General features: G+C 48.8%; 1 protein-coding gene across 1 annotated transcript in view; it reads left to right on the top strand.

The window, feature by feature from the left end:
- The window catches only part of LOC126525223 (nose resistant to fluoxetine protein 6-like), a 100,162-nt gene that overhangs the window by 62,955 nt on the left and 11,179 nt on the right, over nucleotides 1-26,028 (top strand). Inside the window, exons 6-10 of the mRNA XM_050173256.3 lie at nucleotides 1,945-2,112; nucleotides 2,812-2,905; nucleotides 7,173-7,265; nucleotides 10,576-10,741; nucleotides 22,542-22,621. Of these exons, the coding sequence (XP_050029213.3) occupies nucleotides 1,945-2,112; nucleotides 2,812-2,905; nucleotides 7,173-7,265; nucleotides 10,576-10,741; nucleotides 22,542-22,621 (601 nt within the window). The remainder of the gene's footprint in view (nucleotides 1-1,944; nucleotides 2,113-2,811; nucleotides 2,906-7,172; nucleotides 7,266-10,575; nucleotides 10,742-22,541; nucleotides 22,622-26,028) is intronic.

Genomic DNA, 26,028 nt, shown 5'->3' on the forward strand with positions numbered 1-26,028 from the left:
CGTGTGACAGACAGGCGCAGTCGGTGGTGGCACGAAAACTTTTTGACCAATCGTGGAGGGCTGATCGCAATATCGGAATTGAATAGTTTGGAATAGCTTTACGTTATAGCGCCCCAGGAACAGCGGCATTTCTAGCAGCTAAAAATATGGGCGGAGAATGAAGTAGCCAGCGAGGTGCTTAAAGTTCACATCTATGGGACACGAGAGCTGCGAACTCGCGAGCTTGAAAGCACGACCGTCACCAGTTATGGAACGGACGCGTTGAGATATGACGCGAACGGTTGCAATTCACAAAAGGGATGCTTCTGAGATGACATATTTTACGTCTTGTTCTTATATCTCGTTAAACGATGCCGCGCAGATCTGGTCATTTTACGCTGGCAAGCGCAGTACATACAATGCGCCCGAACGATCGGGCGCATTGTATTTGCATTGTATTTGCATTGTATTGTATTGCATTTTCGCGCCGCGAAAAGAGCAGAAATTTCAAACCAAACCCTGCGCGCTCTTCTCGCGGGCGCCGCGCTTCCAGCCGGAGGGTCAACGGCGGTCGCACAAGTGCACTTACGTAAATGGTAGTAGTGTGAGGTCACTCACAGTGACACGTAACATGGAGAATTATTCAAGGCAACATCAGTTATTTGTTTCATCTGCTGGTTCAAAAGTTAAATTAAAGTTTAGAGAAATATTGAAATCAATGAAAAATTCACAGCAAGAAACTAATACACTCAGAGCTAGAACAGTATCAACACCACGCGAGTTAGGGCAGACCACAAGTGCAGGCGCGCGCTACAGTTCCACGTGGATGGGCGGAGGCAAACCAGCGTTCTGGTCTTCGTGGTCCTCACTGTCGCATAGCGCTGTTTGCCGGCTCCTGGGGGACGTAACCAGAACATCGCCTCGAGGGGCGCGTCTTTGCGCTCTCTGCAGCCTGCGATTTGCGGTTCTGCGCACTCTGATAGCCGAATTTGTCGTGTCACAATTTCAATCACCGTTTTATTGCGATAGCAATTATATCGGCACTCCAGACGTTCTTTTTATTTTTTTTTGTCGTCGCCGTCGCCGTGATGCTTCCTACAAAGTACAAGGGCGATAGCACCGTCGCCACGCGCCGTATGCTGTATGTGCGAGTGGAAGCGTTCAAGGGTGAGCCGACGATTGCGGCTCGATCTCGCGTGCTCGAGAGAAGAAAGCGTAGAGGAAGGACACTGTCATCCGTCGCGCGCGCTGAACCTGGGGGTGGAGAGGTATGGGGGCGTTGTACTTCAGCAGCAACACGCGGCCGTTATCTTGAAACCGATCTGCTTTGGGGGCAGAGTCTAGGTGGGCCGACGGCTCGTAGCTTTGCGTGTGCTGTATCCTCGCCGCTCAGCTTGCGTCGAAGCGATAGACAGCACGAAGGACACTTCGTTCGCTGCTGCTGCCGCACTTCCTCACGCCAGAGTTTTGACAGCGGATGTCCGCGTTCGTCGAGTGTGATGTGTGCACGTTTGCCTGTGCATTCTGGCACAATGCTTGTTAATTTAGTTAGTAAGCGAGTGTTTAATAGTTCATACGGTCCATAAGACTACTATCCTTAGTCCGTATGGCTGTCTATTAATTTGCTATCCCAATCGATGCTTCGCTCGTCGGGCGATACTGCGACTTTTTCTAGATCCCAAGGTTGACAAGGAGCTTCTTGTGTTTGAAGAGGTTCTTAGAATTAGCTGTGTGTTCGGCACATCAATAAAGGTATCTGGAAAGCATTTGACCGCAAGCAGTGACGTAAAAGAGGGAGGCCGCGGTGTTTACGTCATTCTTTTTTTTTTGTCCGTGCCTGCTCGCTCTAAAATGCTTTCCCATATTATCGAAACGTTCTTCCGACGAGATTCATCACATGCATTCCCAAGCGGGAGGTCTAGTCCCGTAATGACTTGCACGTCTCTTTTTTTCCCTCCTTCGCAGATTCTTGCCACCGGAATTTGACGGTGGCCATCTCGGCCGTGACGAGCATCAAGCGTCTGCTGCTGGTCCGCCAAGAGAAGCACATGTCCGCCGTGCAGCCGCTCAAGACGGTCAGCCTGCTCTGGATCGTGCTCGGCATGACGTACAGGGCCCGGTTACTGGAACACGGTACGGGTGTTGCTCTACATCGGCAAAAAAAAGCCTAAATAAAGATGCAACGCATGCCGTTTCCTTAGAAATATAACGACAGGCACTTATCGATGCTTAGGAAAAACCAAGGAGCGCATTGTTAATTTTTTTTGCGAGCTTTCCACTTTACCCCTTCTAACGAAAGGAATAAAGTAAGGAAAGAGAGAAAGAAAAAAAAACGAGTCGATGTATCTCATTCGCTCCTCGATTATTGAATTCCACAACAGTGGTCGTTTACTGCCAGCTGCTGTGTCTTCTGCTTGGCAGCTGTACACTCAACAAATGGCGAGCACCCGACCCATTCCGACCACTCCACTAGCCGCACGCTGATACAATATCCACCTGGTAAAGAACCGACGACCACAACCACCGAACATGTAATACAGCCGAAACCTTTTTTAAAGGTATCTTATTATACCTAAGGACGCTCTATTCATCTTCAATGTTAGGAACCCTGCTTCTTTAGTCCTACGTTCAAACGTTTGACGTATTCGTTTCTTGTCGGGTTGGTCTCTCCTTCTACACGGAGCATGGCGTTTAAAGCGACCCTTCCATGCGATCCACGAGTCCCACAAGATCTGGCACTGTTGGCAGTACTATAATCGCGCGACTACCACTGCGCTCTCGCTCTCGTTCCCATTCACTGATGCGTTGCTGCGGCGATTGTCATTTTTGCAGGCGAGCACGAGGTGGACAAGCAATGGCGGCACGGCGCCCTGCACACGCTCGCCACCAGTTCAGACCTGGCGTACACCACGCTGCTCGTGCTCAGGTACCCATTCCTCCAGCCCTTTTTGTCGTCCTGCCGCTGTTCATATCAAAGAGCCCCTGGCATTGCAAACAAGCAAGCGCTGGACGCAGGTCACGTGATGACGAACGTGTCTGCAAGATATCACACGTACGTGCGCGGCGGAAATAGCTAAAACTCAAACGAAAACGCCCAAGGCTCTTATTGTCAGAGCAGCCACTCTGCTCTGAGAATAAGAGCCTTGAAATAGCTAAAACTCAAACGAAAACGCCCAAGGCTCTTATTCTCAGAGCAGCCACTCTGCTCGCCAGCTGACAAAACGTCCTCACTGCCATTCGCAACGTCGTCGATCCCGCGAGCAGCAATTCCAATACCCCCACCGGGAACAAACGCAGAGCGCGCGAAAAACCGCCACCAGAAATGCGCCTCACTGCATTCAAAGGAAGAGATGAAAAGAAACGTAGCTCTCAACATACTTGTCACGTGAGCTGTCCCTTTCAATAAGGTAGGGGAGACGTTTCGCTCCCGGGCGTTGGTAAGAAAAATGTCTGAGCCTCTCACTCGGTGAGCGCATAAATGTAGCAGCTCGCAATATTAACTATTATGGTGTGCGCATATATGTAGGTGTGCGCAAGTTTCTCTCTTTTGCTTTAACCTCCGGTATTACCAATTTTCGTTTCTTTTTGAAGTCACCTGGTAGAACAATCACTGAACTGCATTTTCCAACTTCCAGGGTGTAGGCAATATTTCCGGTGGCCGTAGATTTGGCACGGCTGAGCGTGCGTGTGAATATTTGATTTCTAAATGTCGCTTTCTGTCAGGCATACGCAGTTCGTTGCACATCAAGTGCAGCAGTGCTTCGCACATCCTACCTTCCGGAGCAAAGCCCTGCGAGTGAACACAAGATTTTACACAAAGGTCCGCCGCAAAATGCAAATAACGAGTTCAGGTAAAGTACGAGAGTAGCATGAAAACTCAGCGTCAAATGACGCGCGAGAAATAAACCAATCAAAACACGATTATGATGCAGTTTCCGATGTGTACATTTTTATAGCAAATAAACAAGGCCATGTGCGGTGGTCCACCATAAAAATTAGCTATAGGAAATTTTAATAGGTAATCCTATCAAAAGCAATACGACCGGCCATTCCAGCGTTGTGATCAGGATTGTAACCACCAAAGTGGTGAACTGCGTTAGGCGCAATGTCCTTGAAAGTCCACATGTGAATGAAGAACACCTCAATTTATTCCTATACACTGTCGCTTTTGCTCCCTGCACATACTTCTGCACTTAAGTCTTCGGCTGGTAGCATATTGTGGAGCCGCATTCCCCATCGAAAACAGTCACCGTCGGTGCGACAGGACCGGCCTTGTCTCACGACCATCTAGGACTCTAGGCGGTCGCTTGTGCACGGGGGACGGCTCGCGCGAGCTACACGCGGAATGTCTCCGTAGCTTTGAGGCAACACAGACGATAGAAAGAAGGAAGCCAAGGACGTCAAATGGACAAGCAAATCCTGTTGGCTTCATAGCATCAGGAGGCCGAAATAAAGAGAGCACCTAGCACATACACACGGGCAGTCATGGATACAAATGAACTCAATCGACTACTAAAGCCGTTTGTAGAAGTACCTTGTCATTGAGAATTGTAAAAGCGCCTTCGTCATCCTCCGCTGCAGCTAGACGTCGATTCAGCATTATAAAGCCGCTCCCTTCTTGAAGAGCTCTCTCATAAACGACACTTAGCACATGCAGTCCCGAGCGTTCGCCTCTGCACGTGGCATGCAGAACAGGCACGAAGCAGGTGCTCAAATGTCAACTCCAATAAAAGTTCAAGTTTGGCTAAGGTGGTTGTAAATCAATAGTATGCTATATCGAAACGATGTTGACAAGGTCTGATATTCGTCTAATGTTCTTATAAAAGCCTTTGACCCGCCGTGCTTGCTTAGTGGCTATGGTGTTGGACTGCTAAGCACGAGGTCAGGGGATCAAATCCAGGCCACTATGGCCGCATTTCGATGGGGGCGAAATGCGAAAACACCCGTGTACTTAGATTTAGGCGCACATTAAAGAACCCCAGGAGGTCAAGCTTTCCAGAGTCCCCCACTACGGCGTGCCTCAGAATCAGATCGTGGTTTTGGCGCGTAAAACCCCATAATTTAAGTTAATAAAAGCCTTTGATTATTTCCTAAGCAGAAGACATTATCAGATATGAACCGCCTCTGAGCATGCCGGGGACACCGTTTATCGGATAATTCATGCCGAAGAGACGGGCTGCTTGAGCGTGATTTCCGGTGATTGGTAATCGCGACAGTTTCTCCACCTTCGGCATCAGAAACGTGTTTTTTTTTCCTAGTTTATCGTGATGCATCCACGCATATTTCAAGCCCAAATTTTTCCATGGAGGCTGCTCTATGCCTACACTATCCTAAAATAGGCTTTTGAGGTGGTAGAAAATTGTGTTGCAATCAACTTAAAAGGGCCCTTTTATGACCACAGTCGACTCACGCACCATTTTCGGCCGTCACAGTACGGAACCACTCGTACGTAATACGCACGCACACACACACACACACACGCGCACGCACACACACACACACACACACACACACACACACACACACACACACACACACACACACACACACACACGCGCGCGCGCGCGCGCGCGCGCACATACACACACACACACGAGCGCGGGCTTACCACGCATATCACGTTAACCTGTGCTGATATCTGCCTGGTAACGCCGGAAGAAGTAAAGAAAGCCTTGGGAGCTATGCAAAGGGGGAAGGCAGCTGGGGAGGATCAGGTAACAGCAGATTTGTTGAAGGATGGTGGGCAGATTGTTCTAGACAAACTGGCCACCCTGTATACGCAATGCCTCTTGACTTCAAGCGTACCCGATTCTTGGAAAAACGCTAACATAATCCTAATCCATAAGAAAGGGGACGCCAAAGACTTGAAAAATTATAGGCCAATCAGTTTACTATCCGTTGCCTACAAAGTATTTACTAAGGTAATTGCAAATAGAATCAGGAACACATTAGACTTCCGTCAACCAAAGGACCAGGCAGGATTACGTAAAGGCTACTACTCAACAATAGACCATATTCACACTATCAATCAGGTGATAGAAAAATGTGCGGAATATAACCAACCATTATATATAGCTGTCATTGATTACGGGAAAGCTTTTGATTCAGTCGAAACCTCAGCAGTCATGGAGGCATTGCGGAATCAGGGTGTAGATGAGCCGTATGTAAAAATACTGAAAGATATCTATAGCGGCTCCACAGCCACCGTAGTCCTCCATAAAGAAAGCAACAAGATCCCAATAAAGAAAGGCGTCAGACAGGGAGATATGATCTCTTCAATGCTATTCACAGCGTGTTTATAGGAGGTATTCAGAGCCCTAGATTGGGAAGAATTGGGGATAAGAGTTAATGGAGAATACCTTAGTAACTTGCGATTCGCTGATGATGTTGCCTTGCTTAGTAACTCAGGGGACCAACTGCAATGCATGCTCACTGACCTGGAGAGGCAAAGCCGAAGGGTGGGTCTAAAAATTAATCTGCAGAAAACTAAAGTAATGTTTAACAATCTCGGAAGAGAACAGCAGTTTACAATAGGTAGTGAGGCACTGGAAGTGGTAAGGGAATACATCTACTTAGGACAGGTAGTGACTGCTGATCCGGATCATGAGACTGAAATAATCAGAAGAATAAGAATGGGCTGGGGTACGTTTGGCCGTCATTCTCAGATCATGAACAGCAGGTTGCCATTATTCCTCAAGAGAAAAGTTTATAACAGCTGTGTCTTACCAGTAATCACGTATGGGGCAGAAACCTGGAGGCTTACGAAAAGGGTTCTGCTGAAATTGAGGACGACGCAACGAGCTATGGAAAGAAGAATGATAGGTGTAACGTTAAGGGATAAGAAAATAGCAGATTGGGTGAGGGAACAAACGCGAGTTAATGATATCTTAGTTGAAATCAAGAAAAAGAAATGGGCATGGGCAGGACACGTAATGAGGAGGGAAGATAACCGATGGTCATTAAGAGTTACGGAATGGATCCCAATGGAAGGGAAGCGTAGCAGCGGGCGGCAGAAAGTTAGGTGGGCGGACGAGATTAAGAAGTTTGCAGGGACAACATGGCCACAATTAGTGCATGACCGGGGTAGTTGGAGAAGTATGGGAGAGGCCTTCGCCCTGCAGTGGGCATAACCAGGCTGATGATGATGATGATGATGATGATGATATCTGCCTCGTCCTCCCTGTCCAACGCAGCGGATACGCAGCGGCCAACACAGTCCTCGAGCTGCACAGACTTAAAGTTGGCTTCTGCAGGAGACTGCTAGCCGTCCACTGCTTAAAGAACAGGTGAGCCTACAGTCGACTTTTTTTACTCAACAGTGAACCAACCGAACTTCACTTACGACGCCCTCATCCTGAAGGTATAGCAGGTCGCCTGCATGCCTTGTGAAAGGGACAGTATATCACACTATCTTTAATCAAAATTTTACGAGATTTAACATCTGCAATAAAAGCTCGTATTTCTGCAGTCTGAGCACACAATCTGGGGTTCGTATTTGTAGTATCGTTTCATTTATGCGACCAATGATAGTTATATACTGTTCTAGTGGCTGCTGGCGCATTTCAAATGACAATTTAGCCTTCTCGCTGAACCTGTAGGCCGTGCGTTTTCGATGACGGTTGTAGATACATTGGTTTGTCACCAGAAAACCACTGGTGATAAAAAGGCAACAAGTGATGCGCAGCCTCAAGTGACATTGAAGTTCCGACTTCGGCAGTGGTCGATGCTATTTATTATCTCACATTGTAAACGAATGCCTCCTGTGCCAAATCTGTGCTCGCAGCGCAAGACCAAGAAGATGTTCAATGGTGCTGCACATTGGCGCTCTCCCGCCGCAGCTATTGTTAGCCTACTACGTTTTATTTTTGTTTACTCGGCGTCAAGAAGATACACTCACAGCTCCTTCGGCTGCGCGATTCGCACACCACGTGATGCAGGCGTCGATCAGTTTATTCTGCTTCAAGAATATCCTCTTTTTAGAGTCTGTACACAGGAAATGGACCAAGTTGGTTGAGATGCCATAGGGGTGAATGGAGCTCTAAGTTAATTGAGGCCCCTTACACCGTTACACGAAAGCTTTACTGCAACAGCAGTTAAGAGCTCAAAATTGGGTTCAAAATTGGGTTTGACCAGTCCTCGTCTCGCCCGTCCATCCAGCAGTGGGTGACGACGATTGCTGTCATCGACGACGCACAACAAAATATATATATATTTTTTTGTAGTCGCCATTGTCGCAGTTCGAAGAAAGCTTTTTCCCATAAAGCGAGCAAAAAATTCACCGATTCGATTACGATACTTCCTAATGCGAAATTGGATAGCAGCTCTATACGTGTTTTCATTTAGCGACATATTGGCTGGTGCGGACAATCTGTCTCGTGCGGCACGTTGCAAACGGAGAGAATTGTGCCGCTGGACTCGTGGTTCCTCTGTAACTTCCTCTTCCGCTCTCCTCCTCTGGTTTTTAATCCTCCGCTCCGCGCTCGCTCTTTCATCCGTCACTGCGCTCATTCGCTCGGTTACGCCGAAGCCGACGCAGGAACGGGTGCCTTAGAGCTGCGCTCTAAAATGAACAAAGTGTGCCAAAATTGTTCGAGTGGAATATATGATATTGTAGAATACTCAACAGCCGCGAACAAAAAAAAAGGTTATCATAAGGTCACACAATTACGAATAAAATGTCTCCAAAAGCTATGTATTTCAACTAATTAAGTATAGCCTACTTATGCAACGGGAATCTCAGAATACTAAAGTACGTGCACGTACGTAGTTCTATTTTCACAGCATGCATTACTATGTCATACAGAAAGAAGATTGCGTACATCACAATGAAGAAAAGTCAGAACTAATCTATCAAACACTACCCTTTCTGTGCTACCAGAAACGTTAATTCAAATTGTATAATGCATGCTAGTTTTTTTACTGTTACTTTAAATCATAAGCCTGCATGGAACCGCACCTTTCCCCCCTAAAAAACTACCCTAACCATTTTGAGCTCCACGTGTCTGGTGGGCGCCTTTATTTCAAAGATAAGCCGCCAACCAAAAAAAAAAAAAGAAACAAATAAGATGCTGGTTTTCACTGTAGGAGAATGCTGCTATCGCAGTAAATGAGTTAGAGCCGAATGAATCGCTGAAATGTGCTGTCTATTTTTTTATTATTTTTCCTCCATTTGAATACTACCATGGCGGCCAGAAATTGAACTTGTGACCTCTTGGCGAGCCGCAGTGTATAAACCACAAGTACTCAGCCACCCGACTGGTTTTGTGTCGTTTTGGAGCTCCGACTACTTTCACACTAAAAGCGAGTGACAAAGCAAACGTATTTATAAATTAGTGGCAACCTTTCAAATAGTACAACAGCTTTAATACGCAAACAAACAAAAATCAACGCAACTTACGACTTAGGTAATGTCGTTATCCAAATCGCGGCGCTTTCAAGAAAGTCCATGCATATAAAAAAGAAATAATTCTCACTGGTTTAAAAAGAATGACAAAACAGCCAAACGACTTCGCGTTTTTTCACAAACGAGCGGTTCGTACTGAGAACCGCATACAGCAGACAGCCAATCAATGAAATAAAGAGCAGCACAAACAAACAGTGTAAATAATAAACACAACAGGTGCCCGCTGGGCAAGTACGAAAACAAACACTTGGTAGCAAAATAAGGCAACTGAACAGCGGAAGTTGCCGATGGACTAGTGATTAGCCATAGTGATTAGTGATAGTGATTAGATTAGTGATAGTTCCTTACTGTCTTTCATTTTTGCATTCAATGAAAGGTCGAACCATGAAACCCCAGAAGAATTACTGACAATGGGCCGTCCAGCAGGCTCGCGCAGCGGCCGCCAGGTATTCCCTGTCGGTCCCTGCGTAGGAGACGCCCACTGCGCGCTGACGTGCGTCCTGCAGGACTATTATTAAAGTTTTTCCAATCCAATCCAATCCTCAGAGCGCTCCAAGTATTTTACCACAGTAGCTTTTATGCAAAGCGGTTTTGGTTTAGCTTCTCAGGATGTTTACGTGTGGTAACGCAGAATGTCGCCATCTGGTAGCTACACTAGATCCGGCTCGCTCGGTCATCTATCTATGCCGGTATTTCTCATTGCGGTCGACGCGCGAGCAGGCCTAACACGAGATCGCGTGTTTCACTCCAGGCCGCGCCAGCATCGTTTTCACTACGGCGTGACGCAAGAATTTTTGTGTAAATTTTGCAATTGTATTTACGCTAAAGAAACCCCATAGTGTCAAAATTAATCCCGACTCCTGTCGCCTCCGCAACATCCTCCCTCATAGGCCGACTGTGCTGCTCCTGGGCCTTCAGCATCGAGGTTGTGTAATTTTTTTCGATGCGCCTGCCACAGGCCTCGCCATCTTAAAGCGCATGTTCAGAAGCAACAGGAACAATGGTCTCGAATGGGCGGCAGCATCGGTAAATGCATTCCCGGGCGCACCGTCACCGGGCTCTAGACCGGAGTGACGGGGGATGTATGCACAGGCAGGAAATAGTTAATAACTTAATGAACAAACGGCGTGCGGCTCCTCTGGCGCAACCCGTGGACTCTGCCGGTGCCAACTGATCACGTGGTCCTTTCGCAGGCTTACCGCGTCAGTTCTCTTCATCCTGGGCGTGTTCGTGCTGTACCCGCTGTTTGTGGACGGCCCAGCCGCCGACCGGGTGCTGCCGCGGCTCAGCGACGTCTGCCAGCGACGATGGGGGTTCGTGGTCGTGCACCTCAACAACTTGCAGGGACACGGCGAGGTGGTGAGTGAACGCGTTTAGGCTTAGGATTCGGGACGTTATTTTAGCGCGTAGCATGCTTGTGCTTCGTGGCGTGGACGTATACTACAGTACTGGAAAATCGTGAACTAGAACAGAACCTCAGCGTCCTTATGGTCTCGAGACGGTGACATTTCTTTTTAACCTTTATAGAATAGAAGCGATACAATGGCGACATCTTGTGACACGTTTGATTAATCGCAATGCATGCGAAATCTACTCGCTTTGGACTGCGTATTTGTCTTTCTGAAAGCAGAGATGTACGGTGATATGTTCTTATCCATTTAGTCGCTGTCGACATCTCCTGTCCTGCAATTAAGAGGCCCGCAGTCGATCATTGCTGTGCTGTTAAAGTTGCTGCATTCATTGTGGTTGAACATCGCGCCGCGACACGCGGCCATGCGCTCACGCTAGACCACTGAATGGGCCTGCTTTTTAAGTCTGGGCCTGGCCCGAGCCCTAATGTACCATGCGTTGGACTGCCCTAGCCCGGCCCGGTGATTTTCAACATGACCCGTACTAGGCCCGGGCCCGAAAGATTCTGGCCGGTTCTGCTTAACCCATAACCATTTGAGCCTATACGAAGCTAGGTCGAAATCTAGAGTTATTGTGAAGATACCGTCATGTGATCGACGGGCTCTGGGCGGTCTTCAAGCTGCCCAAAAGCAGCTTCTTGCCCTGCATCCCCTCTTGCTGTCTGCTTCAATTGTGCGTGACAAACATTTCATTTCATCTCATTGCTAGCTGAACACGCACAGATTATTATTCGAATATATTTCATGAAGACACGTATATACAATGGGCAGTTAGGAAAATAGGGAGGGATCAGGCTTGCAACAGCCATGGGGAGTGACACAACGCCTACTTACATTTCGGTAGGAAGATATGGAAACTTATACATCCGTTCACCACCCTGCTCGCGCTTTAAAGTGTGACATGAACGGCCGTGCCACATTTTCTAAATAGTTGTGCGACATTATACTACAACGAAGGCACAGGTGAAGACTCGCGTACAGACCGCCAGCCAATTCATGTCACTTTTGAATTTCACATAATCATTTGGATGTACAGTGATGGAACGCGGGCCAATAAATTTGCCGCGAATGTAAATTTAAATACGTAGTTCTATTGGCTTTTGGGAATACCATAATAAACTGTCACTAGAAGCTTGCTTATTAAACAGAAATTGCTCATCCGCTATCCCAACATTCATATACAATAATATTTTCACACGGAACGTGCCATTTTTATTACTTTACTCTTCTTCATTGTAATGGTGTCAGTTTTTCATTCCACAATTTAAGCATCCCTGTTTCGCAATATAAGCAATCTTGGATTTTTTTCTTTTTTGCTTCATTACAGTGCATGCAGAGCATAGGCAACGTAATTTTCCCCGTCAGATTGGAATATTATCTACTTGCTTGTTCACTTAAATTCGCAGGTAAACCACCTATAATGGTAGAAAAACATATACAAAGCGGTGAACATAAGAGTCAAGCCAGTCAACGTGGGAAAATAGGATTCCAAATAAAAATTCACCGAAAAATTAACATTTTCTGCGTGCTATTTTCATTTTCACATCCCTCTCACGAATGTGGAGAACTTTTGCAGCATCCGGGTAGGCCTAAAGTATTTATCCAAGAACAGCGAATACTTGAAAGCCTAAATTTGATTAGTTGAACTAATTGTGCGATAACCTACGGCAGAATATTCAACTCAATTGAGAAAATAATGAAGAAAAATAATGAAAACCAGCAGTGAATTGCACTATGTCCTAACACAAAAGAAATTGTGAGTGAATGTTCCAGAATTTATTTGCTGCCACTTTATTTAAGTACTCAGATAACTTGTCGGTCGGTCGGTCGGTCGGTCGGTCGGTCGGTCGGTCGGTCGGTCGGTCGGTCGGTCGGTCGGTCGGTCGGTCGGTCGGTCGGTCGGTCGGTCGGTCGGTCGGTCGGTCGGTCGGTCGGTCGGTCGGTCGGTCGGTCGGTCGGTCGGTCGGTCGGTCGGTCGGTCGGTCGGTCGGTCGGTCGGTCGGTCGGTCGGTCGGTCGGTCGGTCGGTCGGTCGGTCGGTCGGTCGGTCGGTCGGTCGGTCGGTCGGTCGGTCGGTCGGTCGGTCGGTCGGTCGGTCGGTCGGTCGGTCGGTCGGTCGGTCGGTCGGTCGGTCGGTCGGTCGGTCGGTCGGTCGGTCGGTCGGTCGGTCGGTCGGTCGGTCGGTCGGTCGGTCGGTCGGTCGGTCGGTCGGTCGGTCGGTCGGTCGGTCGGTCGGTCGGTCGGTCGGTCGGTCGGTCGGTCGGTCGGTCGGTCGGTCGGTCGGTCGGTCGGTCGGTCGGTCGGTCGGTCGGTCGGTCGGTCGGTCGGTCGGTCGGTCGGTCGGTCGGTCGGTCGGTCGGTCGGTCGGTCGGTCGGTCGGTCGGTCGGTCGGTCGGTCGGTCGGTCGGTCGGTCGGTCGGTCGGTCGGTCGGTCGGTCGGTCGGTCGGTCGGTCGGTCGGTCGGTCGGTCGGTCGGTCGGTCGGTCGGTCGGTCGGTCGGTCGGTCGGTCGGTCGGTCGGTCGGTCGGTCGGTCGGTCGGTCGGTCGGTCGGTCGGTCGGTCGGTCGGTCGGTCGGTCGGTCGGTCGGTCGGTCGGTCGGTCGGTCGGTCGGTCGGTCGGTCGGTCGGTCGGTCGGTCGGTCGGTCGGTCGGTCGGTCGGTCGGTCGGTCGGTCGGTCGGTCGGTCGGTCGGTCGGTCGGTCGGTCGGTCGGTCGGTCGGTCGGTCGGTCGGTCGGTCGGTCGGTCGGTCGGTCGGTCGGTCGGTCGGTCGGTCGGTCGGTCGGTCGGTCGGTCGGTCGGTCGGTCGGTCGGTCGGTCGGTCGGTCGGTCGGTCGGTCGGTCGGTCGGTCGGTCGGTCGGTCGGTCGGTCGGTCGGTCGGTCGGTCGGTCGGTCGGTCGGTCGGTCGGTCGGTCGGTCGGTCGGTCGGTCGGTCGGTCGGTCGGTCGGTCGGTCGGTCGGTCGGTCGGTCGGTCGGTCGGTCGGTCGGTCGGTCGGTCGGTCGGTCGGTCGGTCGGTCGGTCGGTCGGTCGGTCGGTCGGTCGGTCGGTCGGTCGGTCGGTCGGTCGGTCGGTCGGTCGGTCGGTCGGTCGGTCGGTCGGTCGGTCGGTCGGTCGGTCGGTCGGTCGGTCGGTCGGTCGGTCGGTCGGTCGGTCGGTCGGTCGGTCGGTCGGTCGGTCGGTCGGTCGGTCGGTCGGTCGGTCGGTCGGTCGGTCGGTCGGTCGGTCGGTCGGTCGGTCGGTCGGTCGGTCGGTCGGTCGGTCGGTCGGTCGGTCGGTCGGTCGGTCGGTCGGTCGGTCGGTCGGTCGGTCGGTCGGTCGGTCGGTCGGTCGGTCGGTCGGTCGGTCGGTCGGCCAGCCAAAGAACTTCATTGAGGTCCTGAGGAGTTTCGAGCCGTTGGAGATCCCACGTGGGGAACTCTTCCGGCCGAAACCGTAGGCGACGCCGAAGTCGGGACGGGAACGTGGTGACGCTCCCCCAGTTGTCGGGTCCTCTGGACTTGTTGGAAATTTATTTAATTTTTGTTTCTTAATTAAAATGAGTTGTTGACTCAGGCCCGGCTCGGGCCTGAGTCAACTGCTTATTCGGCCCACGCCTGACTCGAAGGCGAGGCCAGGCCCAGGCTTTTGGGCCAGCTCGCGGGCCCCTACAGTGCTCTGACTCACGCTGCGCCATCCAATATGTTGGTGTAATCACGCTTGCCTTGTGCCAAATCTCTTCGATGACATGTACAAATATAACACATGTTTTTATGCTACGACAGTACTGTTACGGGTGTATAGACCCACATTCTCATGAATACCTACGCACATTCTCATGTTCGTATACTCTGATAATATCATTCTGACATTTGTATTGAATATATAGGAATAAGCCTTGTCCGCGCAAAATCGCTGCTTAAATTCTGTGAGCATCTGCACGACGTTTACCTAAAAAGTTAAGCAATTTCTCAAATATTTGATAATCAACATGGACCAACTAGCTGGACTTGCAGCATCCTGAGCACAAATGGAAAAGCGGTGCGAATACTGAAGCGGCAATGCTTACTCTCTTAGACCATTGCTGCGGAAGCAGAGATTAACCGTGAACGGCAGCATCGGTATTGTAACGTTTTATAGCCGTGCATTAGGGCAGGAATGTGTACGAAAAGCCTAAACGAGTTCAATTATTCTGAATTCCAGCCGCCCTGCCTGGCAGGTTGAGCAATGTTTAACATTTAACAAGCGGCGTACCACGAGCCTAATTTTATATCATCGGAAGAGCATTCATAATTCAGCAATGCGCCTTCACCTGGACGGTGACCAATGTCTCTAACCAATCACTGGCTTGTCCCCAAATCCACATGGATAATTTGATATCCAAAGAAAGTTTATCGGCAGCCAGGACACACGTTTATGTTCCAGCAGTAAAGGACTCCTTCGAAGAACGTCAAACGCCATATGTTATCCCTCTCTTCGTCGTTCTTCCTGTAAGCGAAAAACCCCAGCTCTCTGGGCGGACTCCAACTAGCGCGGCCCTCTTTTGCTATTCATCGACGGAGCCATTTCGCCTGCAGTATGCGGCTACTGGGACCCTGACTCCTGAAATTTCTATGGTGCGGATGTGCAAATTTCATTTTCCTTGAGCGGATAAAATACGAATCGAATAGTTCTCAAGTCAAATCGAATCAAATGTCGACTAGCTTTCGTATGGTATTCGAAAAATGAGCGACCAATTCATGAAAAGTGGTCCTCACATCCTATATATTCACGATGTTAGCGAATTCCTCTCTTTATATTGCACGTTATGAAGCGCTTGTCGTTAAAATCGCAAATGGGGCTAATTATTGGCCCATCAGAGCGTACACAGATCGAGGTAGAGGAGGAAATGGAGGCTCGTTGGACGCGCGATATCGTCTGTAGGCATCGCCATCTGCATGGTGCAATCGCAGACCGAGCCACTCACCGCTATACCCTTGGGATCCGCCAGTGGAGTCAAGTATCAGAAGTACTATATTCGCCAAAACATCCCATCGCAGACTCAGCAACGTACATCTGGCGCGTTGTGCACAACAAAACAACTCGATAAAAATTAACCATGGTGAATCACATTATCACTCATGCACAGGTGCGCCGTGCATGAGCGATAAGAGGGCTCACACTATGGTGCTATACATGCTTGCCTCTGAACAAGGACTCTCTAACTGTAGCAGTAGATATTCAGTAGATATTCGAGTGTAAATGGAGCTTCAATAGCTTCGTACTGTTTCTCGTGCTAAAAAAATCCCTCTGCAGTTTTTCCAAAACAACCTTAAATGATCGCTGAAACTTTTGACCAGTTTTCGGAAGAAAATGCCTCAGAATCGCGCAGGCGAGCCGAATACTCTCAGTAACACACATACTACGCCTGACGCCCACTCGTCCTCGTGTCAGTGTTACAAATTGCGTCCAGATGCAAAAGCGATCGCCAACGCACCAGTCAAGGTCGCCCTTATGCGACTTGGAGTGCCTACATCGTTATAATCGTAGGCGATTTACCTTCACTGGGGTGGCTGGGACCTTGCATAACTGTGCGCGAAAATAGTGCTTACTTTGTTTTTTATTCTTCTTTATCAACTCCCTGCCAATAAGCACAAGCAAAAGAACTCGGATGACTTCTCGCGACAACTGTTTCACCGTCTGACTGCCGTTCAGTTCCGTCCGTCCGTTCGCTGTCCATCTGTTTCTTCATTTCTCTATCTGTGCGTACCCCCGCCCGTCCATCTTTACTTGGATTTTCCTTTCTTTCTATCTGTTCAATTCTCCGCCCATGCGCGCATCTAGCAACTTGCCTGCCTTTCCTTCGGATTTTATTTATTTTCCCATTAGCTCCCACTGAAATCGTGAAATCTCCGTGAGGTCTGGCTTGATTATTAATCCCTCGCAGAAATCGTGCACAATACTGTGTACAAGCATGCGGCGCATAGCAGACGTCGTCGGGCTTGGTATGCAAAGTCTGAATTCACCATTAGAATAATATGTTATAACTATTGGCGTTTCGTCCCTCATTATTTTCTTTCTTTGGGATGAATTTCGCCAAAGCGCCAAAAACCCTTCACACTCTGTCACAAAAATCATCTTGCTGTACCCTAAGTCTCATGTGCAGTAGTGTATATCTAAATCGGGTTGTCATCCCTCAGAAAATAGGTACAGAGGCACGAAGCCGCTTACACATACATACACACATCTCTTCGTGCCTCTGTACCTATTTTCCGAGGGTAGTACGCGTGATGACAACACGACTTAGATCTACACTACTGCACATGACACTTAGGGTACAGTAAGATGACTTATATATAGACATATATCAACCACTGGTACGTAGTATCGATGTTTAGATATCCGGGTACAATATATATATATATATATATATATATATATAGTGTACCTGGATATCTAAACATCGATGCTACGTACCAGTGGTTGATAGACTTTGACCTCTCACTGACTCCTTTGACCATGGTCCTTGAGGACTCTTCTGTGCTTGTCTCTTCGGGAAAATACTCTTCATACGAAGGGTAATTGCAACCACCACACTCTAGATTTAGGGCATACGTCTATACAGCGTTTTGTGTGCATTCTATTTAATTAACACTCGCTGATTATTTGGAAGTATCATTCATTTATTTAAGTTTCTTTCTTTTTATTAGGGGTTTTACGTGCCAAAACTTTTTCTGATTATGAGGCACGCCGTAGTGGAGGACTCCGGAAATTTCGACCACTTGGGGTTCTTTAACGTGCACCTAAATCTAAGTACACAGGTGTTTTCGCATTTCGCCCCCATCGAAATGCGGCCGCCGTGGCCGGGATTCGATCCCGCGACCTCGTGCTCAGCAGCCTAACACCATAGCCACTGAGCAACGGCGGCGGGTTATTTAAGTTTCCTCCGAAGTAACTCTACGACTTAGCTTCGCGGTAATATGAGCGTAGCGTGAGTCCAAGCACGATCTCAAACGCCACTATCGTATTTTTTTTTTTGCCTTTCTCTGCTGGTGCGTAGTTCCGTCCTTGAGCAGCACGTGAGTTAGAAGACGGCGGTCTCTTAGTTTCTGCCAGGCTGACACGTGTAGGGCAACGAGGTACACCGCTTCATAGATAAGGAATCCAAAGGCTTATTTTTGGTGCGCTCGGTATTTTTAGCCCACCCTGAAATCCAGAACAAAAGATGATGTTACACGGAGCCGCTTCGCTTCATCAGAACCAAATATGGCTGCTACTAAAAAACTGCGCACTCGCGAAAGCTCATAATTCTTGTGTTTATTGTTGTGGCGTATGTGGACCCTTATAAACACTTCGTTTTTGCATTTAAGAGTCCGGCGCTGTACCAGTTGTCCTGAGTGCGCTGTGATGAAAATTGCAGTTTAAGGACCACGAAATAACAATAGCCAAGGCGCACATATAAACAATTTCAATTAGCAGCGGCATCCGTGTAGTTTTCACAGATGCTCCTTTATGGTGCCCAGCACTGTCTAATGGTCCGTCCTCCGGTCTGCATTATAAAGGATAAATATTCATAATGATATCCCGTTACAAACAGGAGGCATAACCATTTAACTCAACAACCGTGAAAGTGGTAGGATTGCACTTCGTCTACGGGGCTTCACGATAGAACTTAAGAATGCCGCCGTCTACCGCTCTATAGTGTACGCGCTTTGTTCGTGCTCGTCTCTCTTTCCCTCTATCTCCCCCTTCCACTCTCTTTCTCTTTTTATCCCCCTTAACCCTTGCCCCCGTGCAGGGTAGCCAACCGGAACTACCTCTGGTTAACCTCTCTGCCTTTCTCTGCATTCTTTTCTCTCTTTTAATGCGATTAGCATTCTCTGCCTACTTAGGGCGTCCTGAATCTGTCTGTCTGTCTGTCTGTCTGTCTGTCTGTCTGTCTGTCTGTCTGTCTGTCTGTCTGTCTGTCTGTCTGTCTGTCTGTCTTCTTACATCGACCAAGTGGTCCAAGTAGCCCGTTAACACGGGCTCTAGGAATGTGCTCGTGGTAGTGATGCCATCGTGGTCTTTGCATCGTCGGCAGTCCAGCTTCGTCATGCGCTCTTCGCCGGACGTTGCCGTCGTCACGCAATCCTCGTCGTAGACTAATTGTCATGCATAAGTTGTCATGCCGTCACTCTTATGCCGTCGCCGTCATTGGAACGGCTTCACACCAGCCTCGTCACCCGACTCTTGTCGTGTCGTTGTCGTCATGCCTTTTACGCTAACCCAGTATCCCAAGTTGACTAATAGCTTAGGTTACTAGGTATCTGCTCGCGGGTCATGGTGCCATCGTGGTCATTGCATCGTCGTCACTCCAGCTTTGTCATCCGACACTCGTCATGTCATCGTCGTCATACAGTCGTTGGGCATGCGTTGTTGTACCTTTGTCGTGAGGCCACCGTAGTCATTCCATCGACATCACTCGAGCTTTGTCATCCGATTATCGTCAGGCCATCGCCATCATGGCGTGACGTCATGGCGCCATAACCATACGGTCTTCGTCACACAGTCGTCGTCAAGCCATCATCATATCCTCGTCGTCATCCTATTGTCCCCATACGGTTCGCGTGTCATGCTTGTCATGCACTGGTTGTCATGCATTCGTTGTGATATCGTTGTCGTGAGGCCGTCGGAGTCTTTCTATCATCGTCATTACAACTTTGTTACCGGACTCTCGTTATGCCCTCGCCGTACGTCATCACCCATTCAACGTCACAAGATCGCCCTCATGCCGTCGTCTTACAAACGCCATCACTTCATAAACGTCATCCCATAGTCGTCATGCCATCATTGTCATACCGCGTTCGTCCTTTAACAACGTCATTAGTTCTTCGTCTTTCTATCGTAATCAAGCTATCGTCATCTGATTGTGATTATGCCCTGTTGTCATGTCATCGTCGTCATTACTTTATCGTCGAATAGTCGTCGTCATACACTTGTTGTCATACCGTCATCATCATGCCGTCGTGGTCGTTTCATCATCGTGATTGCAGTTTCGTTATTCGGTCGTCGTCATAACGTTGTCTTCTCGCCTTCGTCGTCAAACATTCTTCGTCATACAGTTGCCACCATGCATTTTCGTCATACACTTGTCGTGACAGCATAGTCATCGTCAGCGAGCGAGATGGGGAGGTCGTTGGGCTCCGGCAGCAATCGCGTATTTTGCGACTGGCGCAAGACGAACTGACGATCGCGGCTCAATATCGCACGCGAAACGGAGGAAAGTGGGGAAGCAGCACGGGAGGGAGGGGAGGGGACAACTACTCCGCCAGCAACTGCATACTTCGCGCGGCGGGGTGCGGTCACGTGCGCCGTGTCTTGAAAGTAAACTGCAGGCGGCTCATACCTTTGTACGTGCTGTTTTCTCGCCGCTGTTTCCGTTGAAGTGTTGACAGCACGAAGATCACTTCGCTCGCTGCAGCTGCCATGCTCGCTCACGCCAGCGTTTTGACAGCGAGCGTCCGCGGTCATCGAGTGTGCTGTGTTCATGTTTGCATGGCGCGCTGACACAATGCTTGTTATTCAACTACTAAGCGAATGTTCCCAAATTTATACGGTCGATAAAGCTAGTATCCTTACTTGCTTCGTATAAATGTCTACTAATTTGCTATCGCAACCGATGCTTCGTATGTCGGGCGAAACAGCGACTTTTTTATTGCTTACATTCTTCGGTATTAACATTGGTGCACTTTTTCAACGTTGCGACCTTTCTTAGATTTAGCAGGGGCATCCACAGTTATTTCTTTTTTTCGCGAAGAACTGTTTTCAACAGTACATTCATATAGCATCACATCACATGTTTGAGAACCACTTCACTTGTGCGCCCATCATCACAGGCGTTAAAATCATATAAATCGTCGCTGGTTAGGAGTTCTAAGGTCATATACGTCACTATCTGACGCTGAATTGGTAGATTTAGAAAGTTTTCTATCTTTGACAGCTCGTCAACAACAGCGCAGTTATAGCTACAGCACTGACGATAGACATCATAGGGTGTACCAGCCCACATCGGTCCAGCGCTCTGATAAAATCACAGTACCTTTCAGCAATGGCGACGCTTATTTCTTTGTTCACTGTCGGTGCCTCTTTGCTTTTATTTGCATTTGAGGTTCTTCAAATTAGCGTAGTCAGCGTATCCCGGCCACGTAGACCGAGACCGGTATGGTGGCTTTGATATTCGAGAGCACCTCCTCAATCGCCACTACGTTGCAGTAAGTCGTTGCCTTGCTTGTTAGATGTAAGACTTTTGCTTGCTTGATAATGTTGCAATGTGAGACGTCTCCCAAATGATGTCCTTAGGTGCGAAGTGATGCTCGCAAACCTACAAAGAATGTTACCGGCACGTAAGAGATTTCTGCACGGCACACTATAATACTCTCGCTAGAGGCCATTCTTAGGCACCAATTGAATGCTCTGCGAACAACACAATACTAAAAATCGCGTAGGCTAACCCTGATTAAAAAGTATTTGGTATTGCTCACATTGTAGCAGTGAGAAGGAGCGAAATCTTCTCGTGGTACATAGAGCGCGACCACTTTTCGCACAGATGATTATCCTCAGGAAAGCTGACCACGAGTACATTGCATCCTGGCTCGTAACTTTTCCCAAAGTTGCGAACGCAAAACTTGTTAGGCATAGCGATGTTAATGTCGCACCATTATTAAAAATATGCGAGCTCTTTTCAAATCGTATGGGGAGACAGGCAGTAACGCCATTTGTGGCAACGCGAGAAAACGGAGGCAACTTGATCCAACGAACGACTTGGCTCAGCTAACGTGGATAGCGACTGCAGGCACGTTACAAGCAGAGCATTCCACAAAAACATCTGTGCGCGGTGTTTGACGAGCCACAACAATAAAGTCACGGTCGCGATGGCGCGCCTGACTCATCGTTCACGTGCAAGTGCACCTATGGAAAAGCCTGGCGGCCAAGGTGAGACGCGCTCCTGCGATCGCCTCCAGTTGTAGCCCCAGACTGTTGCGGTGCCGCCAGGGGAAATTTTCCTCGACTTCCTCCCCGCGACTAGGATACTAGAACAGCCAATTACTACTGCTATTATGCTATTATACTTTTGAACTTTTGTGTGTGTGTGTGTGTGTGTGTGTGTGTGTGTGTGTGTGTGTGTGTGTGTGTGTGTGTGTGTGTGTGTGTGTGTGTGTGTGTGTGTGTGTGTGTGTGTGTGTGTGTGTGTGTGTGTGTGTGTGTTTGTGTGTGTGTGTGTGTGTGTGTGTGTGTGTGTGTGTGTGTGTGTGTGTGTGTGTGTGTGTGTGTGTGTGTGTGTGTGTGTGTGTGTGTGTGTGTGTGTGTGTGTGTGTGTGTGTGTGTGTGTGTGTGTGTGTGTGTGTGTGTGTGTGTGTGTGTGTGTGTGTGTGTGTGTGTGTGTGTGTGTGTGTGTGTGTGTGTGTGTGTGTGTGTGTGTGTGTGTGTGTGTGTGTGTGTGTGTGTGTGTGTGTGTGTGTGTGTGTGTGTGTGTGTGTGTGTGTGTGTGTGTGTGTGTGTGTGTGTGTGTGTGTGTGTGTGTGTGTGTGTGTGTGTGTGTGTGTGTGTGTGTGTGTGTGTGTGTGTGTGTGTGTGTGTGTGTGTGTGTGTGTGTGTGTGTGTGTGTGTGTGTGTGTGTGTGTGTGTCAAATCTGGCGGCTTTGTTTAAGTGACCGTAGTGTATTATTTTGGCAGTGGCTGCTGTATCTTTTTTTTTTCTTTGCGGCTCGAAGTTTACGTGTGGCGCTTTATTCTCTCTTTCCCTATCATGGCAGTGCTACAATCCTCTGTGGTACATATCCTGCGAGATGCAGATATTCGTCGCCCTCTCCGGAATCGTCGTTCTCATAAGAAGGTGAGACACACAGCTCTAAACTTTCACGCCGAGATATGTAATCAAAGAATGACAGTGCCGCCATTGTTCAAGAAAGCATGGCACAGGCGCTACCGTATTCAATTCTAAAACAACAGGCGTGTGCAAAGCACACTCTACAGAGCGTCGCGCACTTCACATTATGCTTGTAGATTATAAAAGCGTGTGCCACATTTCGCCAGTCTTTTTGGCACACATTATAAAACCTGCATACAATATGTATTAAGTTTTGCACTATTTATCGGCAAGTCCTGCCGCTTCTGTGCGTTTGTTTCGAACGGCTAATTTGCTTCTCGGTCCGAAATGATCGGCTTACCTTGATTGCCGGTTCGTCCACTACACACTGGTCAGGCTTCACTTATACTTTATTTTGGACGCTGCACTTGCTTTATGTACATCCGGGAACAAAGTCTAAAGACAATCGCGCTATCAGAAAATTTTGTGATCACTTCAGCCCAACCGAGCGACGTTCAATTTTCTTTTGTATATTATATTGCCCTCACAGGCGCAGGTTGATTGTACCACTTGATTCCGCCCTGCACGCCTAGGCTGCGAATTTAAAAAAAGAAAGATTGCGGCAGAACTGATCTCACGATGACTGTCGACGATAATGCGTTAGCCTTTCAATCAATATAGCGACACAACGCATTGCCACCGTCGAAACTAGTTATGTGTGAGGCGTGTACTGCAACGGGGCTCCTCTTTTGCGCTTCCCTAAGAGCACTCTGCGCCATCTAGCGCGACCGGCGCGAAGACTGCCCGCGGCCTCCGAAACGCACGAAGCGCGGGTGCGTGCGAACGGCGAGAAATGCGTCATGCGGCAACCCGGGTCCTCTCCCGCGCTTCTCTCGTAGAGTTATTCTTCACAGGTTCCCTTTAGTGAGCCACACTTTCGCGTCCAATTGAATTCGCTGCTCGCGCCGCCATTCGCCAAACGTAGGTCCCTACAGAAAAAGCAAGTTCTTGCAGGAAAGCCAACTTCATGGCTTGGCCGCTGACACTGGAACTGGCCGCGCCGCCAATGCGCAGTCGGGAGCTGTCGTTTGTCACGTGTGCCGGCGAGCCGCTGAGCCTGGCCGCACCACCATCTCGCACTGCGGTCAGCTGGCTGCACAGAATTTCATACAATAATTGAAAGGGACTGTGGCGCTAGTGTCTACCAGAGCTGCAAGCAGAGCAGTTCAGCTAGCATGGAAATGATACGAAGCGCATAGATTTGCCTAGGCTTCGTCCTTCTGGCCTAATATGGCTTCGTCACTTTACAAAGGGATGATTTATTTAAGAAAGCACTGCGTTATAATTAATAAAATAAAGACTACTATAATTGTCCGACGGCTGGATTCGTACACAGGACAACTAGCACAGAAGCCCGATATTGAAATCATTACGCCGCGGACGCATTGAAAAGCAAAATCACTGTAATTAGCAGCGATTAGGCGTGCTTTCAAAGTCTTATTGCTTTGAAGTTTACGCCAATTTAGGCCCAGATAAAGCGCAATAAATGAAGCTACAGCAACGTCTCAAGCCCCAGCAAGATGATCGGACAAATCCACGTATCACCCATCATTCCCATGTAATGATCGCAGCGCCAGAGTTGCCCTAGTAATTGTAGGAAACTCTATGGCTGGTAGTGAAGCGGGATTGTTTATGTTTTTGAAGCTGCTTTGTCCATCGGTGTTGCGTACCTGTTGCGATGCAACACCTGTATTTCTGCAGCTTGCACAAAGGAGCCAATTGCGATCAAAAGTGTGCCGTATGACACCCATAAAACTTCATGTTGCAAATCTATGTCACAAAAACAAGTGTTAAAAGCGCGGCGAGCATAGTCGGCGGTGGTCAAAATCTGACCTCCGGGAAAATTGCGTTGCCTATTTATACGCGATTCGTACATTCCAGTGCGTTTCAGAGTGTACGCCACCATTCGCGTCACGCACACAATCTGATTAGAATCGATTCGATGTATACTGGGCAACAAATTTCTGGACAGTTTCGACGCATGTACGAACGCCTTGCGCCAAGCGACATCTTTGCAAGAATCGTTACACGATTAAAAATGGACACCAAAATCCAGCAAGAACTAGCGCGCGTCAATATGCAAAGATGCACCCAACAGAACTAGCATGGCAGCATAATATATTTGTCCGAACAGCGCAGTATAAATGTTAGCAGCTTTTCCGGAGTCTATTGCGCGCGATCTGCCTCGATATAATTCTCGTCGTTTGGTTATTGATCAAGTACAAACAACAGCCTACTTGTAGCGCTTATTTCATGGGGAATCGTTCTTCACCCAATATTTCTTATTTTAAATTTGAAACGATTGTGCTGCTATGGGCAATGACGGGAAACGAACAAGAATGCACCGTCACCTCTGGCCTGATGTCTTCTGCTGCAGTCAGGAAGAATGGCTTTCCCGCATAGTATGGACGCTTAAGCGCGAAATATGGCGGACCTACGCGCAACTCTACTACCTTACTACCTTTGGTAGCATGCACAGTAAATTTATTCTATGTGGACACGCTGCGCCATCTGATGGCACTGCCGAGAAGCACGCCTGTCCGCTCACGGTCTCAGCCGAGAAGCGCGGCGTACCAGTGTCTGCGACCGCTGAGAATTGTTCCCTCGCTTTTCGCGCATTCAGTGGCCCGTACTCAGTGACTCAAGTTAGCGAGAGTTTCTATTGAATAGTGGAATATACCCAGTTCATTCATACCGTAGCTCACTAAAGCGTTGGGGTGAAAGGCGTTCTCCTTTCCGCACAAGAACCACTTCTGTCCCTCTCTGAAAAGAGGCACATACATAGTGCATTTGTGGAGCAGCCTGCTAATGCATCGGGTTGCTGTCCTTGAGGAACCCTTGTTAAGTGGGTTCGCTCGCTGAGCATCGGAGAAATTTAAGGAACCTTTCTCGTCATTGTATAGCGACACATTCCCAGCATTACGCACATACCTCGTTCCGCAAGTTGGCGTCAAAGACGTTCGCTGGAGTGTGATGCAACCCTACTGGCACATAACCAGTGGCCCAAGTTCGCATGAGCGAGGTTCATTTTAAACACGCGGACTGAGTGGCACATACCCAGTACTGCACCGTCGGCGTCAAAGAGTTCCTTCGAACAGCGGCACCTACTCAGCCCCAGAGGCTAGCGACCCATGTCGGCGTGACGTTCGTTGAGGAGGGACACGTATGTACACATGGCAGTCTACCAAGTTGGTACGATGATTCGCCTCGAACCCTGTTGCCTCAGCACTGCAGCCTGATACACCTGCACTTCGACTACTGACCACCTTGTAACACAGGTAGGCGGGAAAACGGTTGCGTACAAACATGCATAGATTCATAGCCAACGGAAATTACATGACATACCTTCAGAATGCTAACGCATTAAAATTTGG

This window comes from Dermacentor andersoni, chromosome 3 (assembly GCF_023375885.2).
Source record: "Dermacentor andersoni chromosome 3, qqDerAnde1_hic_scaffold, whole genome shotgun sequence".
Classification (NCBI taxonomy): Eukaryota; Metazoa; Arthropoda; class Arachnida; order Ixodida; family Ixodidae; genus Dermacentor; species Dermacentor andersoni.